This window comes from Triturus cristatus, chromosome 4_2 (genome assembly GCF_964204655.1).
Source record: "Triturus cristatus chromosome 4_2, aTriCri1.1, whole genome shotgun sequence".
NCBI lineage: Eukaryota > Metazoa > Chordata > Amphibia > Caudata > Salamandridae > Triturus > Triturus cristatus.
This window is the reverse complement of record NC_140586.1, coordinates 567,336,646-567,357,489: the sequence shown is the minus strand read 5'-3', so window position 1 is coordinate 567,357,489 and position 20,844 is coordinate 567,336,646. Positions and strand designations below refer to the sequence as shown.

The 20,844-nt window shown below is 44.3% G+C and overlaps 1 protein-coding gene across 1 annotated transcript in view; it reads right to left on the bottom strand.

The window, feature by feature from the left end:
• LOC146834707 (uncharacterized) overlaps positions 1–20,844 on the bottom strand; it is a 293,340-nt gene that overhangs the window by 31,780 nt on the left and 240,716 nt on the right. The window contains exons 48-53 of the mRNA XM_085602223.1: positions 15,162–15,422; positions 10,837–11,097; positions 7,728–7,991; positions 3,082–3,339; positions 1,978–2,238; positions 503–763 (exon numbers count right to left, since the gene is read on the bottom strand). Coding sequence (XP_085458349.1) covers positions 503–763; positions 1,978–2,238; positions 3,082–3,339; positions 7,728–7,991; positions 10,837–11,097; positions 15,162–15,422 — 1,566 coding nt within the window. The remainder of the gene's footprint in view (positions 1–502; positions 764–1,977; positions 2,239–3,081; positions 3,340–7,727; positions 7,992–10,836; positions 11,098–15,161; positions 15,423–20,844) is intronic.

Sequence of the window (20,844 nt, the reverse complement as noted above, 5' to 3'; positions counted from 1 at the left end):
CCACTCCATTCTACACTGCTCCACTCCACTCTGTGACACTCCACTCTATGCCACTTCACTCCACTCCACTGTACAACACGCTACCCCACTCAATGACACTCCACTCCATGACACCCTACTCCACTCTATGCCACTGTACTCCACCCAATGCCACTCCACTCTACTCTACAACACACTACTACACTCTACTTCACTTTACTCCACTCCATGCCACTCCTTTCTACGACACTAAACTCCACTCAACTTGACTCCACTCCATGACACTTCACTCCATGATGCGCCATTCTCCTCTATGCCACTAACTTTTAGCCATTCTGAACAGCAGCCACGATGGAGTGATAGCTAATATTCTTCTGATGATATTGTTGTAGGTCTATATTTCTGACATGTATATTCTTACATAGAACCTATAAAGATGAGTACCTTGCCTGCACTGCACTTCATGGGGTCATCAGAAATCTCACAGTTTTTTCCTAAAGAGGGTTAGGAAATCATGACTTACCGGCTTGCACTTCTGTAGCTGAGCTGTGGGAACTGTTGCACTGGCTTGAAACTCCCACTACAGAAATATTATACAGCAGTCCGCAGCTGAGGTCAGATATGTTGTAGTCCAGCTCCATGGTTTCATAAAACAGTGTGTGTCCATTCTCTGCAAGGGCTGTCACAAGATAGGAGTCGGCTCCTGCAGCTTGGCTCCAAATCAGTGTTGTAATGCCGTTGTTGCAGTTAGGGAAGGATGCTAAAATGTCCGGAGTACAGGGTGCTGGGTACAAAATAAGCAGATGCGTTATCAATGACGCGTGAGGAAAGACAGTTCAGTTTTACAGCCGATGTACAAACATCAGCTTCATAAGTGGTATGTTTATCCTGCGGACTGTCCTTTGCTCATGTCACCTTTATGTATTCACAGGACGTAGAGCCTGCTCTGGATTGCAGAGTATGGCATTTACTCCGTCAGGGTGATGGAGTACAATACTCGGTCGCCCTGAAGTACCGTACTCCAAATTGAGAGATGTCCACCAGCCCTGCGGTCATCTCTAGTCATTGGCAGCAACCACCATTGTGTTAAAAGATTATTTTTTTTTTAAATCCAGAAATGCCTGTAAATGATTGCACATGAACAATATATGCCATTACATCTGCTTCTAATTTACAAATCCATCTTTCATTGATTGGGAATTTGTGGTTCATAAAGCACTTAGGGGCCGATTGCGATGCGGCCCGGAAAGGCTCCGACCGTTGTTGCAGGCCGCATATCAGTGTACTTTCCACCCGCCGCATTACACTGCTGGCGGTCGGAAACTAAACCGCCGGTCGTTCCAGCTGGCTTCCGACGGGTTAAAGGAGCCCATCGGCCTGTAGGAGGCCAGCCAGTAATCCCAAAGGGCAATCTTTCCGCCCTTGAGATTACGATATTCGGTTTCAGGCAGGCTTTCCATGTTGGGCTTTGCAACATGGAAAGCCTGTCGGAGAGCGAGTATGGGGGCCCCTAGCAGGGCCCCCTTGTGTGCACGGCCTCCGGTTGGGGGCCGAATTGGCACCTATGGCAGGCACCTGATGGTGTCTGCCACCGGGTGCAGGGATTAACAACTCCCATTTCCCTATGGGAGTATGTACAACGGCTGGTTTACGGCCTTAATACATGCTCCCATTGGGAAATGCAGGAATGTGACTGAATAGTGTTCGGTCGTATCCTAACCAGGAGGTCGGGACTGCCGACCAGAGGTCAGATGGTCATAGTTCCGAGATGGTGTCAGAGTTGGGTAACAGCGCTGTCTTTCTCTGAAGGAGAGGTTTTAGACATTTGTATTCATGTTCCTATTCGAGTAAGGAATTGTCTTTGCAATTTTATACTGAAACCAACCTGAAGAACCACTGTAATGTACACAACCTGTGTAGATGTACATTGGTCCTACAACAAAACAGGAAACAAGAACCTGATTGTGATAACTATAGCTTACTACTTCATCAGCTTACCTGATTTTACTGAATAACTTTGGCTTTGAGAGCTGTTGCAGTCTTCGCCAATCGCCTTGACCGCTATGCTGAAGCTTTCTCCACATGACAAACCAGAGAACAGAGACGATGTGTTCCAAGTAGCATATGTGTAGGTGCTTCCTTCACCGCTCTCCACCGTCACTTCATACAGCAGCGCACCAGCAGTGTAGTCCCAGTTAACAAATATGGAGTTGTTGTCACAATCCACCACAGTGTCGATCACGGTCGGGATGCAAGGAGCTGTGTTGTACATGCAGGTATGGAGGGAACAACATTTTATTTTGCAAACCATATTAAGCTAAGTGATCAATGACAAAAATTAGGACATGCTTAATTCCGTAATCATGGCATGCAAGGGGGATCTAGACTTTCCCATGGTGCATCAGAACAGGAATTGATCACTATCATATTTTGAATCCCTGTATGCTCAAATAGATAAATCTTTCAGAATCATGTGTCCACACACGTAACTCACTGAGCAACACTAACAGTTACCTAGAGAAAAGCCATTTGCATCTGAATCCTTTACTGAAACATTTTTGTTGTTCCGTCAAAGTACTACATACAACTCAGACCAGGGGTGTGCGAGGTAGGGCCAAAAGAGCAGGATCCATGCCACGTTTTCGATAGCCCTAGGTGTAAATTAATTCCACTTAGATTACTCGCATACAAATTTGTCTTATGTAGATATCCTGAAAATTTTGCCTGGATCTACCCTCCATTTCAAACGTTGGGCAATCCAAGCCTAGACTACTACCGCGTTGTCAGTCTTCCTTACCATAAGAGGATAAGTATAGAGTAAGGACTGTAAAAAGGAGATCTTTAACTTGGAGTATGATTAGTAACCCTAAGATTATAAAAGAAGCTGCAACAGTGAAATGGGGATGAGAGCTTGACCGCCTCAATGTATTAAGTTTTTCCTTCCCGCCTTATGATTGCACTGTTGAGATGCCCAGCACATCTATGTACTATTTGTGGGTTTTTTAGCAAGGTACACGCCTGAGGTGATGATGCTGAACTATTACCAGAATGGAATTGGCAGTAAGGCCGTTTTGTTGATGTCACCATGGGAATTTGTCTTACCTGTCTGGATGTAAGTTGTCGGTGCAGCCACACTGTTGCACTTGTCATCCAGTGCGACTACAGTCACACTGTACTGCGTTCCACACCGCAATTCATAAAACGTGCAATTGGTGCCAGTGGTGTTGCATGTGGTGCTGTTGCCGTCTGAAGTTGCCACCGCCATGTAGGACAATGCGCCTTCGCTTGGTAGCCATGACACATGAGCAGTGTCGGCAGAGCACTCAGGGACTGCTGAAACATCCCCTGGTGGACAAGGTGCTGTGGCAAAAAGCAAACATGTGCATATATTAGCGAGAAAGTCTCATACAGAACATTAGAAATTTCTATTTGCAGTTCACAATAGACGTTTCTGGAATATTGTGAATACATTGCATGACCTCCGTTCTTGGTCATTTTTTCACATTTGCCTTTTAGTTTGTTCAATCAGTGTTTTTCGATGTTGAACTAGATGTTGCATGCTTCACACTATACCAAGTACTGTACCAGGGGGTCCTATAGCTTCCTTTCTTTGGCTGATTCATTTGAAACGAGCCCAATTTATGAAAAACTTTTCGCCCCAGCAAAGCCTGCAGTGCACATAGAGGCAAGCATTTCAAGAGTTCAAAAAAACACCACACTATTTCAAAATGACAGTGTAAGCTGCAAATATCTATGTACAAAGTAAAGGGGCGGCAAAGGTGCCCACCCCTAGTGACTTGTTAGAAACTCTATCAAAATATTGGGACTGGCCCAGCAGCCACCAGTCATTTGCACAGTGGAAGCTGTCCCTGTCAGTCCTGCATTTGCAGCTGGTTTCCCAAATTCTCAGAAAGAATCCTGCCTTGTGACGATGGATCGGATTGGATTTCTCTGAATCCTTCACACCCCCTCATGTCGTACAATACTGATGCATTGGCTGCAGCACAAAGAACTGGCCTGCTTCACTGCACATGTTAAGTAAACACAGTGTTGTAATCAGACCAGGCTAATGATACATTTGGCGTGTTATTCTGTATTCCTCTAAAAGAGGGATCTTGTATGATTTATGCCAAAAGTCACTCCTTTTCCTGGCTTTGCACTCTTGCAATTTTCTCCCACTCTTCTTTAATTGTGTAGTTGGGCACAATCAAACTCTCTGAAACTGTTTAATGTGAACATATTGGAGTATGTGTTTCTTTCTTGCCTGATGATTCAGATGGTGGTATTTAGGGGTGGTTAGAGGTGTTCTGATAAACCACCACAGGTGGACTGTTGGGTAGCACTGGGGTCAGCCCTTTCTTAGCATTTTATGTTTTTTCCATAAGATCACTAGATGACCAAGTTGCATATCTGGTTCCAAAATGTTATTGATTTGCAAACGCAACTCAATGTGAGTGATTCACAAAGTTTTCTAGGTCTCGCCTGACCCAGCGCTTGCGCTGCTCTGGCTAGACTTTATGTAAGGGCTTAAAAAAATGCTACCGCCGGCCACAGCTTGCAGTGCATGTGCGCGGGCGCGCGCTTGAGCAGAGGCACCATATGGCGTGATTACTGCTGCGCGCGCACCACTCGCGCACATGCACTGCAAGCTGTAGCCAGCGGTAGCATTTTTCCACATGCTTGTTCATTCTTCTCCCTTATCCCCCTTGTATGCATGTCTGAACGCGATTAAATAGAAAAAAAATGCACCCAAAGCCTTTATATCGTTTTCGGCTGTGCAGCTTTTATGTCAGCTATAACTTTAAACATGGTGCCGCCCGCCTTTCTTTTCAGTGTGTTTATTTTTCCAGCATTAACGGCATGCTTTAGCTTTAAATATATGAAGATAAAGCGCAACGTGCTGCAAATGCTATAAAGGCAAAAAAAATGCTAATTTAATACATTTGATAGGCTCTGATTTAATAACAATCACACGAAAAAGATAGACTTTGAAATAGTACCCAGTAATCTACAATACTATCCTCCGAAATCAGCGCCAAGTATTTTGGTGCTTTAAACGTATATTGTGACACTCAAGCATGTCACTTGTCGATTTGAATCGCTCGTAATAGTACTCCGTTCTTGATACGCGAACCATGCCCCTGCGTCTTTACATTACAGTTCTGTGCGCTAGCTATACAATGAGAAACAGCAGAAGGAATGTCTGCTGTTATAATCCATTGTTATCCTCTGCATTCCTTGGTTCGAATCCCTTTGTTGTGTCCGCATCTGGGCCATGAAGTCTCCGGGCTGCCGGTAATCCTCGATATTGCCACAATCAGAAGCAAAACAACCTGTAAAAGATGTCATTCTGTTGCTGGTGAAAGCCTTTTCTTGTGCTATATATGTTATAGCCCCTCATCTTCTTGTTATGCCTGCAATCAGTTAAAAATTATTTGCTTTTTAATTTGTTAATACTCCTTCCGAGGTCTGGTTTAAGGTACAGAAGGATATATAAAAGCACTACAAATGATGTTCAGTTAGGGGATCAGGGTCGTTAAATAAGAGGTTAGAAGTTCTGTATTTTAGCTGCAAATGTTCATGGTACATTGGAAGTCTGAGCCTCTAGCCTGTACACTACATGTCCAGGTTCATGTATTTATCCTACATTGAAGTAGTTGATGTAAGTGATGTTAAAATGCCTGTAGACTCAGAGGAGTTTACTACGCAGTCAGTTCGACAATCCCTGTAAGGGGCGCATTCCATCTAACCCTGGGTTTCATTGGCATTTTGTACATTTGACTGCGGGTGGAGGCGGATACGGGATCAGCCACAAGCTTCGCACCTCCTGGAGAGTCACCAGCAGGCCTTTAAGTGGGCCAAGTCTCACCGGGTCTGAGCACTGGCAGTTTTTTTAAGAGGGCCTCAAAACAGGCCTCTATGGGCTCTGTTTTGTGCCCTGGCAGAGGTGGTCCGTTTTTTACGGACTGCAGTGGCAGCAGGTACTGTCCGTGCTCACACTGCTCACAATGTAATGCCAGGTGAGCGTTGTAGGAGAAGGGAAATCCTTTAACGAGAGTCATTTTCTCTCTGGATTTCCCTTCTCTTGTTGAAACTCAGGAGAAGCAAATTTGTCGTGGTGTCACCTGGGCTTTAAGTGGAAAGCCATAGTTGCTGCTTATTTATCTTATGCAACTAACAACATAACATAACGTGTTTTTGTAAAGCGCACCTATCACCCGTGGGTCTCAAGGCGCTGAATAACCGATTTTTATTGTTACCTAACTCAATGGTACTCATTTTATCGACCTCAGATGAATGAAAGGCTGAGTGGACCCGCCGGGATTTGAACCTGTGACCATGAGGTCGAACACTGGGACCTGCAGTGGGTGCATTAGTCCACTAAGCCACTAGACCCGGCTATTGACAAAGCCAATAGTTCTGCCTTGTTGTATGAATGTTGTTACTTGTTGTATCATATCTGGATGCAATGACAGAAACAGCAAAATACAAGTCGGGAGGCACACTCTGCTAAGCACAGATTTTTAGCTTATGTGTTTTTAAGCCACGCCCTTAATTACACTGGCCACGCCCCTTTGAGAGACCCCCAGTTTTTTCATTCCACTTAAAGCCCTGGGCACCAGTATGCCCCCCACTTTATTCCAGAAACTCTAAAGCAAAACCAGCATTTGCAATGCAATAGGGCTCGCATTTACGCGAGTTTAATCTATTGGCATTGTAAATGACAGTGCCTTTTATTTATGTTTTAAAAACCAAAACATAAATAAAAGGCATTGTCATCTACAATGCCAATAGCTCAAACTTGCGTAAATGCGAGACCTATTGCATTGTAAATGCTTGTTTTCCATACATCTGACAAACTCCTTGAATTTCAGGAGTAAGTGATAACTACATGAGGAGTAATTCCACTTACTCAGAAAAAAAGTATTTGTGAATCGGACCCTAGAGCTGCAGTAGAAAAGTGCAATGCCATTAACATCTTCAACTACTACTTTCAAATACGGATTACATTATTTATACCAATCAAATAACTCTCAACATGAGCTCTTCCTAACTTCGCCAAAACAAGTGATATTTAAGTATTTTTAGATTTTGGTTCCCTCATTGAATTTGCCACACTGTTCCTTCCCAGGTCATTATTATCCCCTTGGAATGTGTCCGCAAGCTTGAGGCAGTCTCGGTATGTGGTGGGTATGAACAGATTACTCATGCCTGAAGTTAAGCAGCTTGCTTGTGCAAGAATGTGCCGGCTTGCACACAATCCCATCATCTAAAACTATCTGTTTGAGAAAATACAAATGTGTCTTTTTCTAAGGTTTTCTCCTTCTGGTTTTCTTCTTTACTTATTAGGCTTATAGTTTGGGGCCTGGCGCCTCTCGTGACAATTGTGCTTTCAAGCAATTATAGCAGATTTTCTGCCCGAACCATGTTTGTACCTCGTTAAGGACCAAACGAGGTTTGGACCTAAAATATATTTGACCGATTTTTCCTTCCTGTTCCAGGAAAAACTTGGTCAAAAATTTGATTGTAGACGAATCAAAGGAGAACATTTTGAAATGACTGTTAGTATGCAATTTGCATACGCGTGTACAACATGAAATCAGTCTTTGTGATAACATGGAAGGATCCTCACAAAGGCCTGGTCCTGAACATTACATTTGCCCACCACCCTGGCTCCTTGTTAGTATGGAAGTCTGCAGACTTCGGTAAACTCAGGAGCCACTCAATGAATGGAATCTAGTCTTTACCTGATCTGGTTTCATTGGAGGTGGTGAGTGACGCGTTGCATTGTCCATTTCCGGCCTGTACGCTAAAGGAGTACGCATGCCCACACGACAGACTGGGTATCTGGCATGATGGCAAAGTTGAAGAACAAGTGTCCACAACACCAAACTCGTTTTCGGCCATGACTGTGTAATAGGATGCTCCGCTTGAACTCTCTGACCAGGACACCTGGGCGTTGTTGGTGGCACAGTCAAAAACGCCCTCGGCATAGGCTGGGAGACAGGGGGCTGTATCAAAAAATGAGAAAGGGTTATAAACTATGTCAATCAGTGTCATATATGGACATGCAAGACCATGGACCACCAAGGTGTCATTCTTCAATCAGAGCACATTGCATGTCTCATCATAGGCTGAATGGGTGTACATCAATATGAGATCCACATACAGAAGTTATCAACACACAACACACAACATACATAGAGTAGTGCAAGGGGAAACCATTGAATGCTTTTGTTAACATACCAAAAGCAAGTCATCATGTCATTAAGATCACTCCTAAATATCATTCACAAAACTTTCAGTGGTATTTTTAGCTACCAAATTTAAAAACTATAAATGCCAGTGGGTTTGGCAATAGGATTTCTGATTGTCCTTAGGGGTGCAGCACTGATGAGTGGATTTTCATTCGTCACTAACAGCCAAGAGGTGATTTTTGTTAAATATCCCATTTCTGCTATGTATTATTGTCTCTTTACCCTTGCACTGACTCTTGCTCAGGCATGCATTCACTGCAAGAGTGTGAGTGTTTATGCAGCCTAGCCAGTGGCATAACTCAAGACATGGCTCACTCAGGGCCCTGGCACACTGTTCAATCTAGCCAATCTAGCCACCCACTGCATGAGGCAGTGTCTAGAAAGGGGTTATGGAGGCATATTTGAATCAGGCAGCACATCTTGCTTAGAAAGCAGCACCCTAACCGGCAGCCCTACTGAGAAAATGCATAATAGCCCGTCCGTCCCTGGGATCCAATGCAAATCAGAGAAGAGCCGCCTGAGATTAGAACTATCCAACTCCTATAACTGAGAACTCAGCAAGGCCACCTCAAACATTTACAGAGGGTTTGGTCTGAGGGTGTCTCTCTTGACCCCTGTGTTAATTTGTGCCAGTGGTTGTCTTAGGCATCAGCACTCAATTTTGAGAACCAGGAGTTATTACATGTTTTATCATCCGACTTTGAACTAAAGAAAGACAGAAATCAAGAAAATGGAGAAAGAATGGGGCGAGAAAGACATGAGAACATTAACAAAGTGTCAAAGTAGGGAGTTAAAAGAACCTTCAAGAGTGAGATAAGGAGAAGGGAAGGGCTGGGTGGTGAAAGAACGAGGCATGAGGTGGAATAGAGACTAAGTAGGTTTGAGCTTGATGTTTGGTAACTGGGATTTGGCAGAGCCATCAGCAGGCTCCCACCAAAAACGTTGGCATCCTCACGTATTGTCTTCTGAATGAAGCATTGGTCCCACATGGTGGGATCCTTTTTGCCCATTCTGCACCAAAGCACAGACATGGCTATGGGCCTTGTCCTAGCCAGTCTGAAAAAACGTGTGCCAATGCCCATCAACATCCTCTGCAAGTTGACTACTTCTGTGATTTACTGGTTGCATTCAGTGTCTGAAAACATTGTCTAAAGTCTTGAAAATTAAAGTAGTTAAATGCAAAGCAGAAACTATTTTGCTTTCAACATTACTCTGCTGACATCATATATTTAAAGCTTAGCCAAAGTGTGAGTGTCCTCTTTGTCACACAGCACTTCATACTGGCAGTCAAGTTGTTTCTCAGCTTCCTGATTTGTGGCTGCTGAGCCAGAGATCAAGGATGAGGCTGAGGATCTCCTGGTCACAAATCCAATAAGAAATTAGTCATCGGACAACATATTCACATTTTCATTTACTCCTTTGAAAATCCGAATTTACACATTTTGAAGAGAAAGGATGAATGGAAGGTTATAAAAGCCACAGGGAAAAGGAGCAAGCACAAGGTGTTGAATTACACTTACGGTGCACTGCCCCTTTTCGAGCTACAACACACCTTCAACAACAGGGTACCCTGGGGGCAACGTGTTAATAAAAGGCAAAGCAGCTGTTTGTATCGGCTGCTCTATTTCACAGTATAGGCGACAACCTGCCCTGCTATCATGAGTTGAGAGGACAGAGATCTCCCTGCATATAGGTGCAGTGAATGACTGCACCCACCTGCAGCGGGATGTCTGGGGGCTCCATGGGATCCTTTTTTCACCTCTTAGCGGGTGTCCTCTGGGGTGCACTGACTGTGCCCCACCTCTTTGTGGCATATGTTCAGCGCGCCTCCTGATGGTCTCTGCGCCCTTGTCCATAATATGGTGCAGAAGCAAAGTGTTTCTTTTATTTTCATAGGGTCACACCCCTAAGCAAATGAGGGCACTCTTAAGACAGCACCAGCGCTATATGTGTGCCGGCAGATGCCTGTATTACAGAAGTGGCTACACAAGCATCTGGGCTCCTTCTATAAAACTACAGTGCCCCATAGGTGCAGAAAGGGGGCTCACCCACCCAATACTCCCAAGGTGCACTGCAAGTAATATGGTGCTAGGTCTGTTATGGTGCTAGGTCTGAAAGGACTTCTGTGGGCCATCAGGTCAACAGCTAGGTACTATTTGTGGCAATTTCTTTCCCTTATATTCCTACTATGTTATGAGACCCTTTTGAGCCTTCGAGTTATTCTTCTAAAGGGCTATGGTTCCTACAAAAACCCTCCTCACTTGTTTTTTTTGGCAATCTACTTAGTATACTCAGAGATCCAGTGGGGCAGGACACAGCATTACTATTATGGCATTATCTAATTTTGGCAACTAATTATATCAAATGGCTAGACAGAGAAAGAACATTTATTGGAACCGGGACCAAGGTTTGTGTGTCAGAATAAGAAAGCCAAACAATATCATGGGGCCAAAGTATTGAGGCATGTGAAACAGCGACTCTGATAAAGTCATGATGGTTTGGTAGCGCGGCCCTTTCACGTAGTACATACTGACTCACCATAGAAAACAAATGAGCCGCCTTTCGTTCATTCCCCAGCGGACAGACCCATATAGCTTACCTGTCTGCAGAAGACTAGCAACAGATGCAGAAGTGTTGCACTGGGCATTCTCCGCGACCACACTGATACTGTAGTACACACCACAGTGCAGGCCACCAATGTTGCACCGTGTATCCCTTGTGCTGCAGGAACTATTGTATCCATCCATTCCATGAGCAATTGCTGTGTAAGACTCTGCCCCTCTACCTTGGTCCCAGGACACTCCGATGACACTGGTCTCACATACCACATGGGCATCTGCATTAAGTGTGAAACAGGGAGCTGTGGATGCAGGAAAGAAGAGATGAAAATTACATAAGAAGGATATCCCATCTCATACATTCAATTAGTGCAATGTATTCCCAGCGTCATATTTTCATTTAGATGTATACTTTGGTACATCACTGTATAACAGGTAGTCGTCCTGCTGGTATGCGTGTTCCTACTAATCTGTCTTCGAGGGTCATGCTTTCTTCTCCCATGGCCGCGCGACTTGTCCCTGCTGCATTATACTCAATGCGGCAAAGACGTGTTGGGGAATCATGCCTTCATGGGGCTACTGCTCTGCAATGCCACCCTGCAGAACACCGGTTCCTAACATTTTGACCTGTGTGGACCCAAACTAAATCATTACTGAAATCCGGGGATCCCCACTGAGCTATTATTGCATGCTGGAGAACTAGGCGATGTCTGTAATTTCAACCTCAAAACAAAACATAAAAATAGAAAAACAAGTATACACCTAATAGGTGGCCGATTCTGATCCTGGTATTTTGATTTTACATACAAATCGGATGCGTATTTTTTTCCATACAAATCGTACAAGTCCCTTCCAACCCGTGTAGTACAATTCATACGGGAAAAATACATACAGATCGGCCCGATCCTTACAAATCGGATCGGGAAAAGCTGTACGACACGGACTTGTAAAAAAGACCATACAATTTGTAAAAAGGCTGTACAACCCGTCAAGTACGATTCGTACCGGGTTGGCAGCATGCGATTTGTATGGAAAATGGCCTGTATACGGGGAACGACTCGTACTGGGCTACGAAGCGAACCCCTATATGCCTCGTACCCTGGTATGACTCGTTCTGGGGGTATGACTCGTACCGGGGTACGGGTCGTATAGGGGTATGAGGTGTACAGGGGTCCCCCCACATGCGAGGCGTGTGTATGGAGCGTACCCCAACATCGCGCATGTACGCACCGTACATATGCGATTTTGGGGTCCGCACCGTACATACGCACTTTTGGGGTACGGTGCGTACACAAGCGATTTTGGGGTACGGTGCTTGTACGGTGCGTACACGACCAGTACCCCTTCAGCGTGTATATACGCACCGTACCCCACTTTCCGTGTCCTCGGTACACACCGTACATATGCACCGTACCCATGTATTCATGGGGTGTACGACGCGTACATGGGGGGTCCGTCTCGTACTGTTTTCGGGGCGTACAATGTTTTCCCGGCACTTTTTGGCTCCTGTAAAAAAAGAGCCGTACGGAGTGCCGTTTGTACGAATCGTACTTGACGGGTTGTAAACTGCTGCCGGGAATACATGTGAACGTCGCGTACAGGGCAATCCGAATCGGAATCGCTTGTATATACGAGTTGTATGGTCTTTTTTACAATTTGTATGGAGAGCGTCTATTTGTACGGATCCTACTTCCTAGGTTGTAGGGGAATCCTTACAAGTACGAGTTGTATGGGGAAAACGCTCCATACCACGATTTGTACAGCGTTTTTCCAGGATCGGAATTAGCCCCCAAATGTTCAAATACTGAAATATTTTGTTTAATTCACAATTACATCTAAATAAAGGTTTTGTTTATTTTAATATACTTTTTAATTTAAATGTATTCACGTTAAGATTCTATTATTTTGTAAAACAGTGCTGGACCACCTGAGTAGGCCACATGGACCCTCAAGGGTTCTTTGACCACAGGTTAAGAACGACTGCTGTAGAAGCCTGCAGCCTGTAGCAGCCTGCAATTGGCCTCCTAATGCACATCTGTGTCCACCCTTCCTCTGGCATTTTGTTTTCTGTGGGTCAACAGGGACAATTTTGTGCAGCTCCAATTTTCAGCTGCACTAGCCTTGGAGAGATGTCACCGTGCTGTGAGATGTCAGGCCCTTGCTATATATTTTTATATTACATGGTTTAGTCTGATTTATTTGACATCAAATGATACATTTTAAAACCGGAAATGCTTATTGAAAATGGTACGTTGAATAATTCTCTATATACTATGTGCTTTCTGTACTCTGTAGTAAACAAAATAAAAAATGTTTTGCTATGTCTGTAAGTAATTAGAAATTTTCTTGAAGGCAACTTTTACTGTTTTCAAAGATATTTTTTTTTCTTAAAATGATGGGATTTCGAGCTGCTGTTTGCAAGTATCATCTATCAAGACAGTGCTGACTGCAACCAAATGGTTATGTTTTGTCTGCCTTTCACAGAGAGAATGCTGGTTGACCCACCCAAGCTTTATAATAGCCATCCTCACGCTTCAAACGATATATTGCACTCTGAGCATCTTTATATATATATATATATATATATATATAGATATATATATATTTCACGATCCCGATAAAGTTTGAAGGCTGTCTGGTAGGGCGGTCCGTGCAGGGGTAATCGGCAGCCCCAATTATGAAACACCAAACGACTTCCAATAAAAAATATTTTACACAGTTGTTTCATTTATCACCTTGACACTGTTAAAATGGCCGCCACTATCGTAAAAAGTTTCAATACTACTGAAGTAAGCAGTCTGTCTTTTGTGTTTAAAGACTTTGAAGTGTATTTAACTTTACTCAAAAAACTTCGCCATGAGCGTGAACAAGGCGAAAGCTGAAACGCGTTGTGTTTGCAGTTAATAAATCAATCTGAACTGCAAATCTCCTGGGTGTCCGTGTGATTTCATATTGGAAGTCGTTTGGTGTTTCATATATATATATATATATATATATATATATATATATATATATATATATATATATATATATATATATATATACTATCTACTGGTGGTCGCCAGTAGATAGTTATAGTTAGGACCGTGTTTCCATAGGAAATCTCAAAATTCTATTTTGTATAACTTTGGCGCCGGTTGACGAATCCTCGCGAACTTTTCAAAACTAATGGGGCGCTCCGCTCAGCTCCTACCCTGAAAGTCTCGGGGGGGATTCGTCAAGCGGGGGCCGAGAAAAAAGGGGAGTCCCAAAACACGTTTTCCCCATGCATTTTCCCATAGGACCTTTAGTCAAAGGTACAGCCCTAACGGCTGAACAGAATTGCTTGAAATTTGGCAGAGAGGTAGTCCTCAGGTCAGGGATGTGCCTTTTGCATATATGGAGTCAATCTGTTCAGTAGTTCCTGAAAAAATTGCAGTTAAAGTACATAAATATCTATAGCCACGCACCGTGCGCGCACGGTGCGCGCACGGTGCGCGCACCCTAACGTGCGTAAGCGTAATTCTGATTGGTGGTTACATGTCAGTCAACGTTGGAATCGGTCGAAATCAGGAAGTGTCGGCCGCCATTTTGTTTGTTTTGAGTGCGAGAGTGAAAAAGGAAGGTGGCGAACGTGAAAAGGGGGCAGGGTAGAGAGTTCCTGACCCCCTAGCCTTTGTCAGGGGGTCCCTGAAGGACCCCGAAGGCATAAAAAAACATTTTTTTTTAATTTTTTATTTTTTTTAAAATCGCGCGGTGAAAAACCATAAAAGAAAAAAAAACATTTTAATACGTAGTTTATTGTAAAATAAATATATAAAAAATATAATAATAAATACATAACTTAGCATTTAAAAACCCGTACAAATTCACTGAAAAAACCATAGGTTTCACACACGTTACAGTTAGGAATTACCAGTTAAAAAACCTTGCAAATTCACTTAAAAAACCATAGGTTTCACACATGTTATAGTTAGGTGGACATTTCACTCGTAAAAAACCAATGAAATTCCCCCGTTATAGTTAGTTCAGATAACTATAACTCGCGCGACCGCCACTCTATCAAAAGGATGATGTCATCAGTGATGTCATGAGTGATGCCACTGACCATGTCATGAGTGATGTAATATGTGACGTCATGAGCAGTGGATTGCGGGCGCGCGAGTTATAGTTATCTGAACTAACTATAACAGGGGAATTTCATTGGTTTTTTACGAGTGAAATGTCCACCTAACTATAACATGTGTGAAACCTATGGTTTTTTAAGTGAATATATATATGTGTATATATATATATATATATATATATGTCCCATATTTATGAGTTGCAAAATGACATACACACACACATCTATATATAAACTTACCATTTAAAATAATTTTTTTACCTGTTGTTAGCTCAGCGGTAGCACTGGGCACACTGTGGCAGACATCATCAAGAGCTACCACAGTCACGTTGTACACCTGGCCACAGTCCAAACCACTGATGTCGCAGAAGGTATCAGTCGTGTTGCAGGACTCCGTATTCACATTCAGCCCTGTTGCGAAGGCAGCATAGGACAGAGCTCCCGCACTTGGTTGCCATGAGAGAAAAGCGACATTTGTGTCGCAGTTTATAGAGGCAATGAGATCCTCTGGCTCGCAAGGACCTTTAAAGAGAAACAACATGTATTTGTTAGTGTTGTTGTTCAAGAAAGATGAATAGCGTTCATGGGTTCTACGCTGATATGTGATGGCTCGTGAGAAGCCTCCATCGCTCAACGAGAAGAAGCATAGCTAAATGTTTGAGTGATGTACTACGACTGAGCTCTAGCATTATTGGTGTTTATGTACATGGTCTTTTGTACAGGGGTTTCTCTTTGGGTCAGCTTCCTTCTAAATTATTTTGCTTCTTTAGGAAATCAAGAGTAAATGGTGTTGAGTTAATCACTTCAAGGCACTTGGTCATTAGTGACTCGAGTGCAACAAAGGAAACTCATTTTAAAAGACAACATGACAATGCTGATTGGACAGATCATTAAAGGATTTCCAAAGAAAGGATGCCTGACGCGTGAAATATGTTCCTACTGTCATGCTACAAGTGTAAATTGACAAAGGGTTGAAAAAACCAGAGTGTCTCTTTTCATTATAACTGTAGATGCCAATTAGCTAGGAGGTAAATATTGCAATAATGGACACTTTTTGTCTGATAAATGTTTATACTTTAGGTTGATGCATGCACATAGGTGACACTCAGTCAAAATAGATTAAATTTTGGATAAAGGCACATGTTGCTCATGAAGGGCAACGAGAAAAAGTCCTGAAAAACAAAGCAACCCATACTCAGGTCTATTAGCTCAGATGATATCAAGTTAGACAAAATGGTATTTACTGAGGAGAAGGTCTAGGCTCGAGTAGATAACCTTGAATCAATGTCAAGAAGCCAGAGAGTAAAATCTTTAATTGTGCCTTAGTACAGGAATTAGTCATGGGTGTTTGAGGCATGAAGCCCTCCATGTTCTCTTCAAGAGGCCTGAGCTTTATAGAAGTTAATATAGTGGACATATAATCAAAAATATCTTGAAGAGACTAAGTGGGGGCAATTATTTTAAAGGTGCTAATTCAAGTCAGTATTTGGTTTCCACATAAAAAAGACTTTACCTTTATTAAAACCTGCAGGTTATAGAATAACTGCAATAAAACGCATTGGTAGAATAATCTAGTATAAAACAATGCTGTGTTGGTGTAGCATTGCCATTGGAGAGGTTTCATATGGTTTTTTTGGGGAAACATTTTAGTAGGCTTATTGCAATAAGAAAAGCAAGTGTGTGAATATAACAATACAGGTACGACATCCGCGCATCTGGCAACTTGATGGACAACACGCTCATATTCACCAGTGGCCAAAAAATGGGTCAACATAAACCACAATACAATGTAGTTCAACAGAAGATCATATATGCACGCATTCCAGAAGGTGGGGGTCTCCAGGCTGCCGTCCTCCGCCTTGCAGCACCGGGAAAGAGAAGATAACACATAAAGCCAAATAAAGTATGACAATTACAGCTATTCCGCTATTGACCCTCCATCCGTGAATGCCCATATTAGGGTGTAGGTGTTTAGGATGCGGCGGGAGGGAATGTCGTTCCAGGCCCCAAGGAACGGCGGTCCCAACCCCGGGGAAAGGATCATGGAGCGCCCCTGAAGGACTGGATTTCATCATCCAGGGACCACCTATCGAGTGTCCTTGGGTCAAGAATTATGCCTTATGTGGGCCTCCCACTCCCTCAACACCTTGGCAAGTTTCTGAGGGCAACCCCGGGCTTTATAAACTGGGTCCTCTAGATACATCCTACCCTTCGCACCAGGACTCTACCAAGGGGGCCTAAGTGTCCTTCCAGTGACGGGCAATGTCACATTTCACAGAGATTAGGGCCACACCCAGCAGAGCCATCCTATATTGACTGCTATCCAAGTCAATATATATATGCAGTATCACCACCTAAGGGCCCGAGGTCGCTTCCACCCCAAAACTTGCCCCATGGTCGACAGAGCCCCGGCTCAAAAGGCCTGCAGCACCCTATAGTCCCAAATCATTGGGAGTAATGTACCTTCCGCGAGGTTGCAGAGTAGACACCATGGGGACAACTTAAGCATCTCTTCCAGATCCTAGAGATAGTAAAATAGGTCTGATGTACTAGAGCTGGATAAGGCGCTATTGTGACGCAGTGGCTGCTGTTCTAGGCACCATCAGCGCGTCCTGCCAGTCCACTAGCTCTAAAGGGGCTGCATCTTCTTTCCACGCAACCTGAAGAAGACCGAAAGTGTCAGGAGTATTAACCACAAGGGATTTGTAAATCCGGGATATTTTATGATCCAGCAGTTCATCTACCAGCAGTTTTGCCTCAAGCAGACTTTAGTCCGTAAGGTCCGCGAAGTTGCTATCATAGGGCAACAAGGCATGGCACAGCTGCAGATAGCAGAAATACTTGTGTGATGTAGGTCAAATTCCACCTGAAGAGCTGCGAAGGTCTTAATACCTACTTCCTCCATCACATCTCTCAAATGAGAGATGCGGATCAGATCCCACATGCAGAAGCCCGAGAGAGAAGACACTTGAGGAAGGGCTGATCCTGCCCACAGGGGCGTCTCGGGCGGAAGCCTGCCCCCCCATCCAGTCCACCTTGTCTGCCACAAGGTAAGGACAACCTTGGTAGCCGGAGGAAGGGCAGTGTGCATCAAGCCCCCTGACAACAGGTGGAGCAATGAGGTCTCCAGCATCGCCCACTTCTCCAGCGCATAGGTTGGGTCACTCTCAGGTTCGAACTAAAATTAGTTGATCACCACCAGATGGGTCGCGCAGTAGTAATTGTAAGTATCCAGGGTGGCAATACCTCCATCATACGTGGATTTACAGCAGTTCTGTAGGGCTATACAAACTACTCCTCCGTTTTACAAAAAATTGTGCGTCACCGCCTTAACATTCTGGAAAAAGGTTTTAGGAACAAGGAAAGAGAAATTCTGCTGTGTATAAAGTAGCTGGGGCAATGTCACCATGTTGAATACCGGCGATCTGACCAGCAGGGACAATAGGAGGGCAGACCAGTATTTCACGTCAGTTGTCGCTCCCTTGATTTGAGGCTGAACATTCATTGCCCATGCTCTCTGAGAATCTCGAGTGACAAAAACGCTCAAAAAGCAGAACCCATCCAGTACGACATGCATAGCTCTGTACCATGTGTCATACACCAGGGAAGTGCCCACGAAGAAGAGAGTAGATTTACATTTGTTGAGGTGGAGACCCAAGAGGTCACTGAAAGTATGAAGCATATGTTTCAACTGTGGTATGACATGGCAAGGTCACCGAGATAAATTAAAGCTTCGTCCACATATAAGGAAATGCGGTTTTATAGGCCCAGCGCCCATGCCAATTCCATCATCTATGCATCAATTCTGATTCATTCAGTAAATGGCTCGATGATGAGAGCAAATAAGAGGGGAGACAGAGGCAGCCCAGCCTTGTCCTTTGGTGCAAAGGAAATAGGCTCAGTGACCCCCCCCACCAAGATGAACCCGAAATACAGTAGCTGAACATAATGGCGGAAACAGGGACCCAAATTGAGGCATTCCAATAATAAGAACATATAGGACCAGCTAACCGAATCAAAGACCTTCTTGAAGTTGACTAAAAGAAGGGCCAGCGATCCCAGCAACCTATCTGCCAGGGCATTGAAAACTCTGCGATATTGTATCTAGTGGCCCTTTTGGGCATAAAGCCAGATTGGTCTCTGGTCACCAGTGATCCAATGACTGGTATCAACTGATTGGCCAATGCCTTTGGAAAAATCTTGGTCTCCAGGCTCAATAAAGATATCTGATGATAACTTGGAACAGCTTTTGGGAGGTCTCCCAGGTTTATGAATCATCACAATATCTGCCATACAGAGGACCGATGACAAACACCCTTTATCAGTTCCTTCTAGAAGCATGGAACGTAATAGGCCAATAATCTTTGAGGCAATAGCCTTGAAAAATTCATCCAGGAAACAATTACGGCCATGGGCTTTGTCCACCTGGAGCTGGGTCAGGGTTGCTAAAAGTTTCTCCTCCCCGAGTTCGGCTTTGAGCGAGTCCCGCTCCATATTTGAGAGCCGATGTAGTGGAAGCTCATGGAGACAATGCTCCCATTCCGCCCTGCCCAGTCTGTCTTCTCTCGTATTAAGAGGTGCATAGTATGCTGCGAACTCATCTGCAATATCCGCCATGCTAGCGAGTTTCACCCCCAATTGATAAATTATGCATGTAATCAGATCTTCTTTGAGAGTATTAAAACATAACAAATGGAGAGTCTTGCTGGCGTTCTTGTTCCATTGATAATTACTTGACTGGGTGACGCACTATGCGTTTCAAGCCTCATCCACGTGTAGCTGCTTGATATTGTGCTGTGTGTGGCTAAAAGTTCTAATGGTGACCAAAGACAGGAGTACCTGCTGTAGGGGTTCTGATAAGTGTACTCTAGCCTCCAGGTCCAATAGTGTCTGATCTCGTCACTTGTGAACCCCCGATTGGTGACTAATGATGTCTCTGTAGATGGTGGCCTTAAGGGCCTCCCAGACCATGCCTGAGGAGGCCACGGAGCCAACATTGATATGTAAGGAAGACTCAACTCTAGCGCAGATGTGCAGGCTATGCTCAGGCGTAAAAAGGAGCCAAGTATCAAGGCGCCAGTGGCGGTGTGGAGTTGTATTCTTAATCCACCATTTAACTCAAGGGAGCAATGGTCAAAGAGTCACCTAGTTAGTATTTACGTGCTAAGGTCCCTGTGGATATCACAGCGTGAGTGAAGAAAGTAATCAATGGGGAAAAGGACTGGTGTGCGCCAGAATAAAAGGTGTAAGCCCTCTCATGTGGATGAAAAACCTGCCAGGGGTCCACAATGCCCAGGGCCGTGAGAAAGTCAGTTAGTGAAGAATTACAGCCCCTCGTCTCTGCAGTCCCACGCCAACTGTCTACCCCCATGTCCACCACTCAATTGAAGTCTCCCCCAAGGAAACCAGGTCTCCCTGGGAGTCCAGCTAGGAGAGTGCCAACCGCCCCCAAGAATGATGCCATCAGTGGAGGGAGAGCTGACCACTGAGATCCTGATACCATCCAGGAGGCCAGAGAGCGTCACATATCTCCCCAACCTTCCATGACAAATGTGCGTAACTTAAGTGAAAGTCTCCTGCGAATCAAAATGGCAATCCTTCAGGAACCTCAGGTGAACCCTGCATGGTACACACGTGCACCGCTGGGCAAGGACGGGGCACCTATTGCCCAGCAAATGCATCTCCTGAAGCAGCAAAATATCAGGATTACGTCTGTGTGTGGCACCTAAAACTGCTCCTCTCTTGATACAGTCCAGAAGCCCATTGACATTTCAAGATAAAAGTGCAAGCTACCTCTGTGGGACTGCTCCAGTGCTGGCACATGGTCGGCCTACCAGCCCTCATCAAGGATCCGGGATGGGTCAGCACTAGGAACAGATGGCCTCAACCACCTGCAGTTATCCACAACTTATGGATACAGTGCAGCCCAGTCGAGGGTCATGTG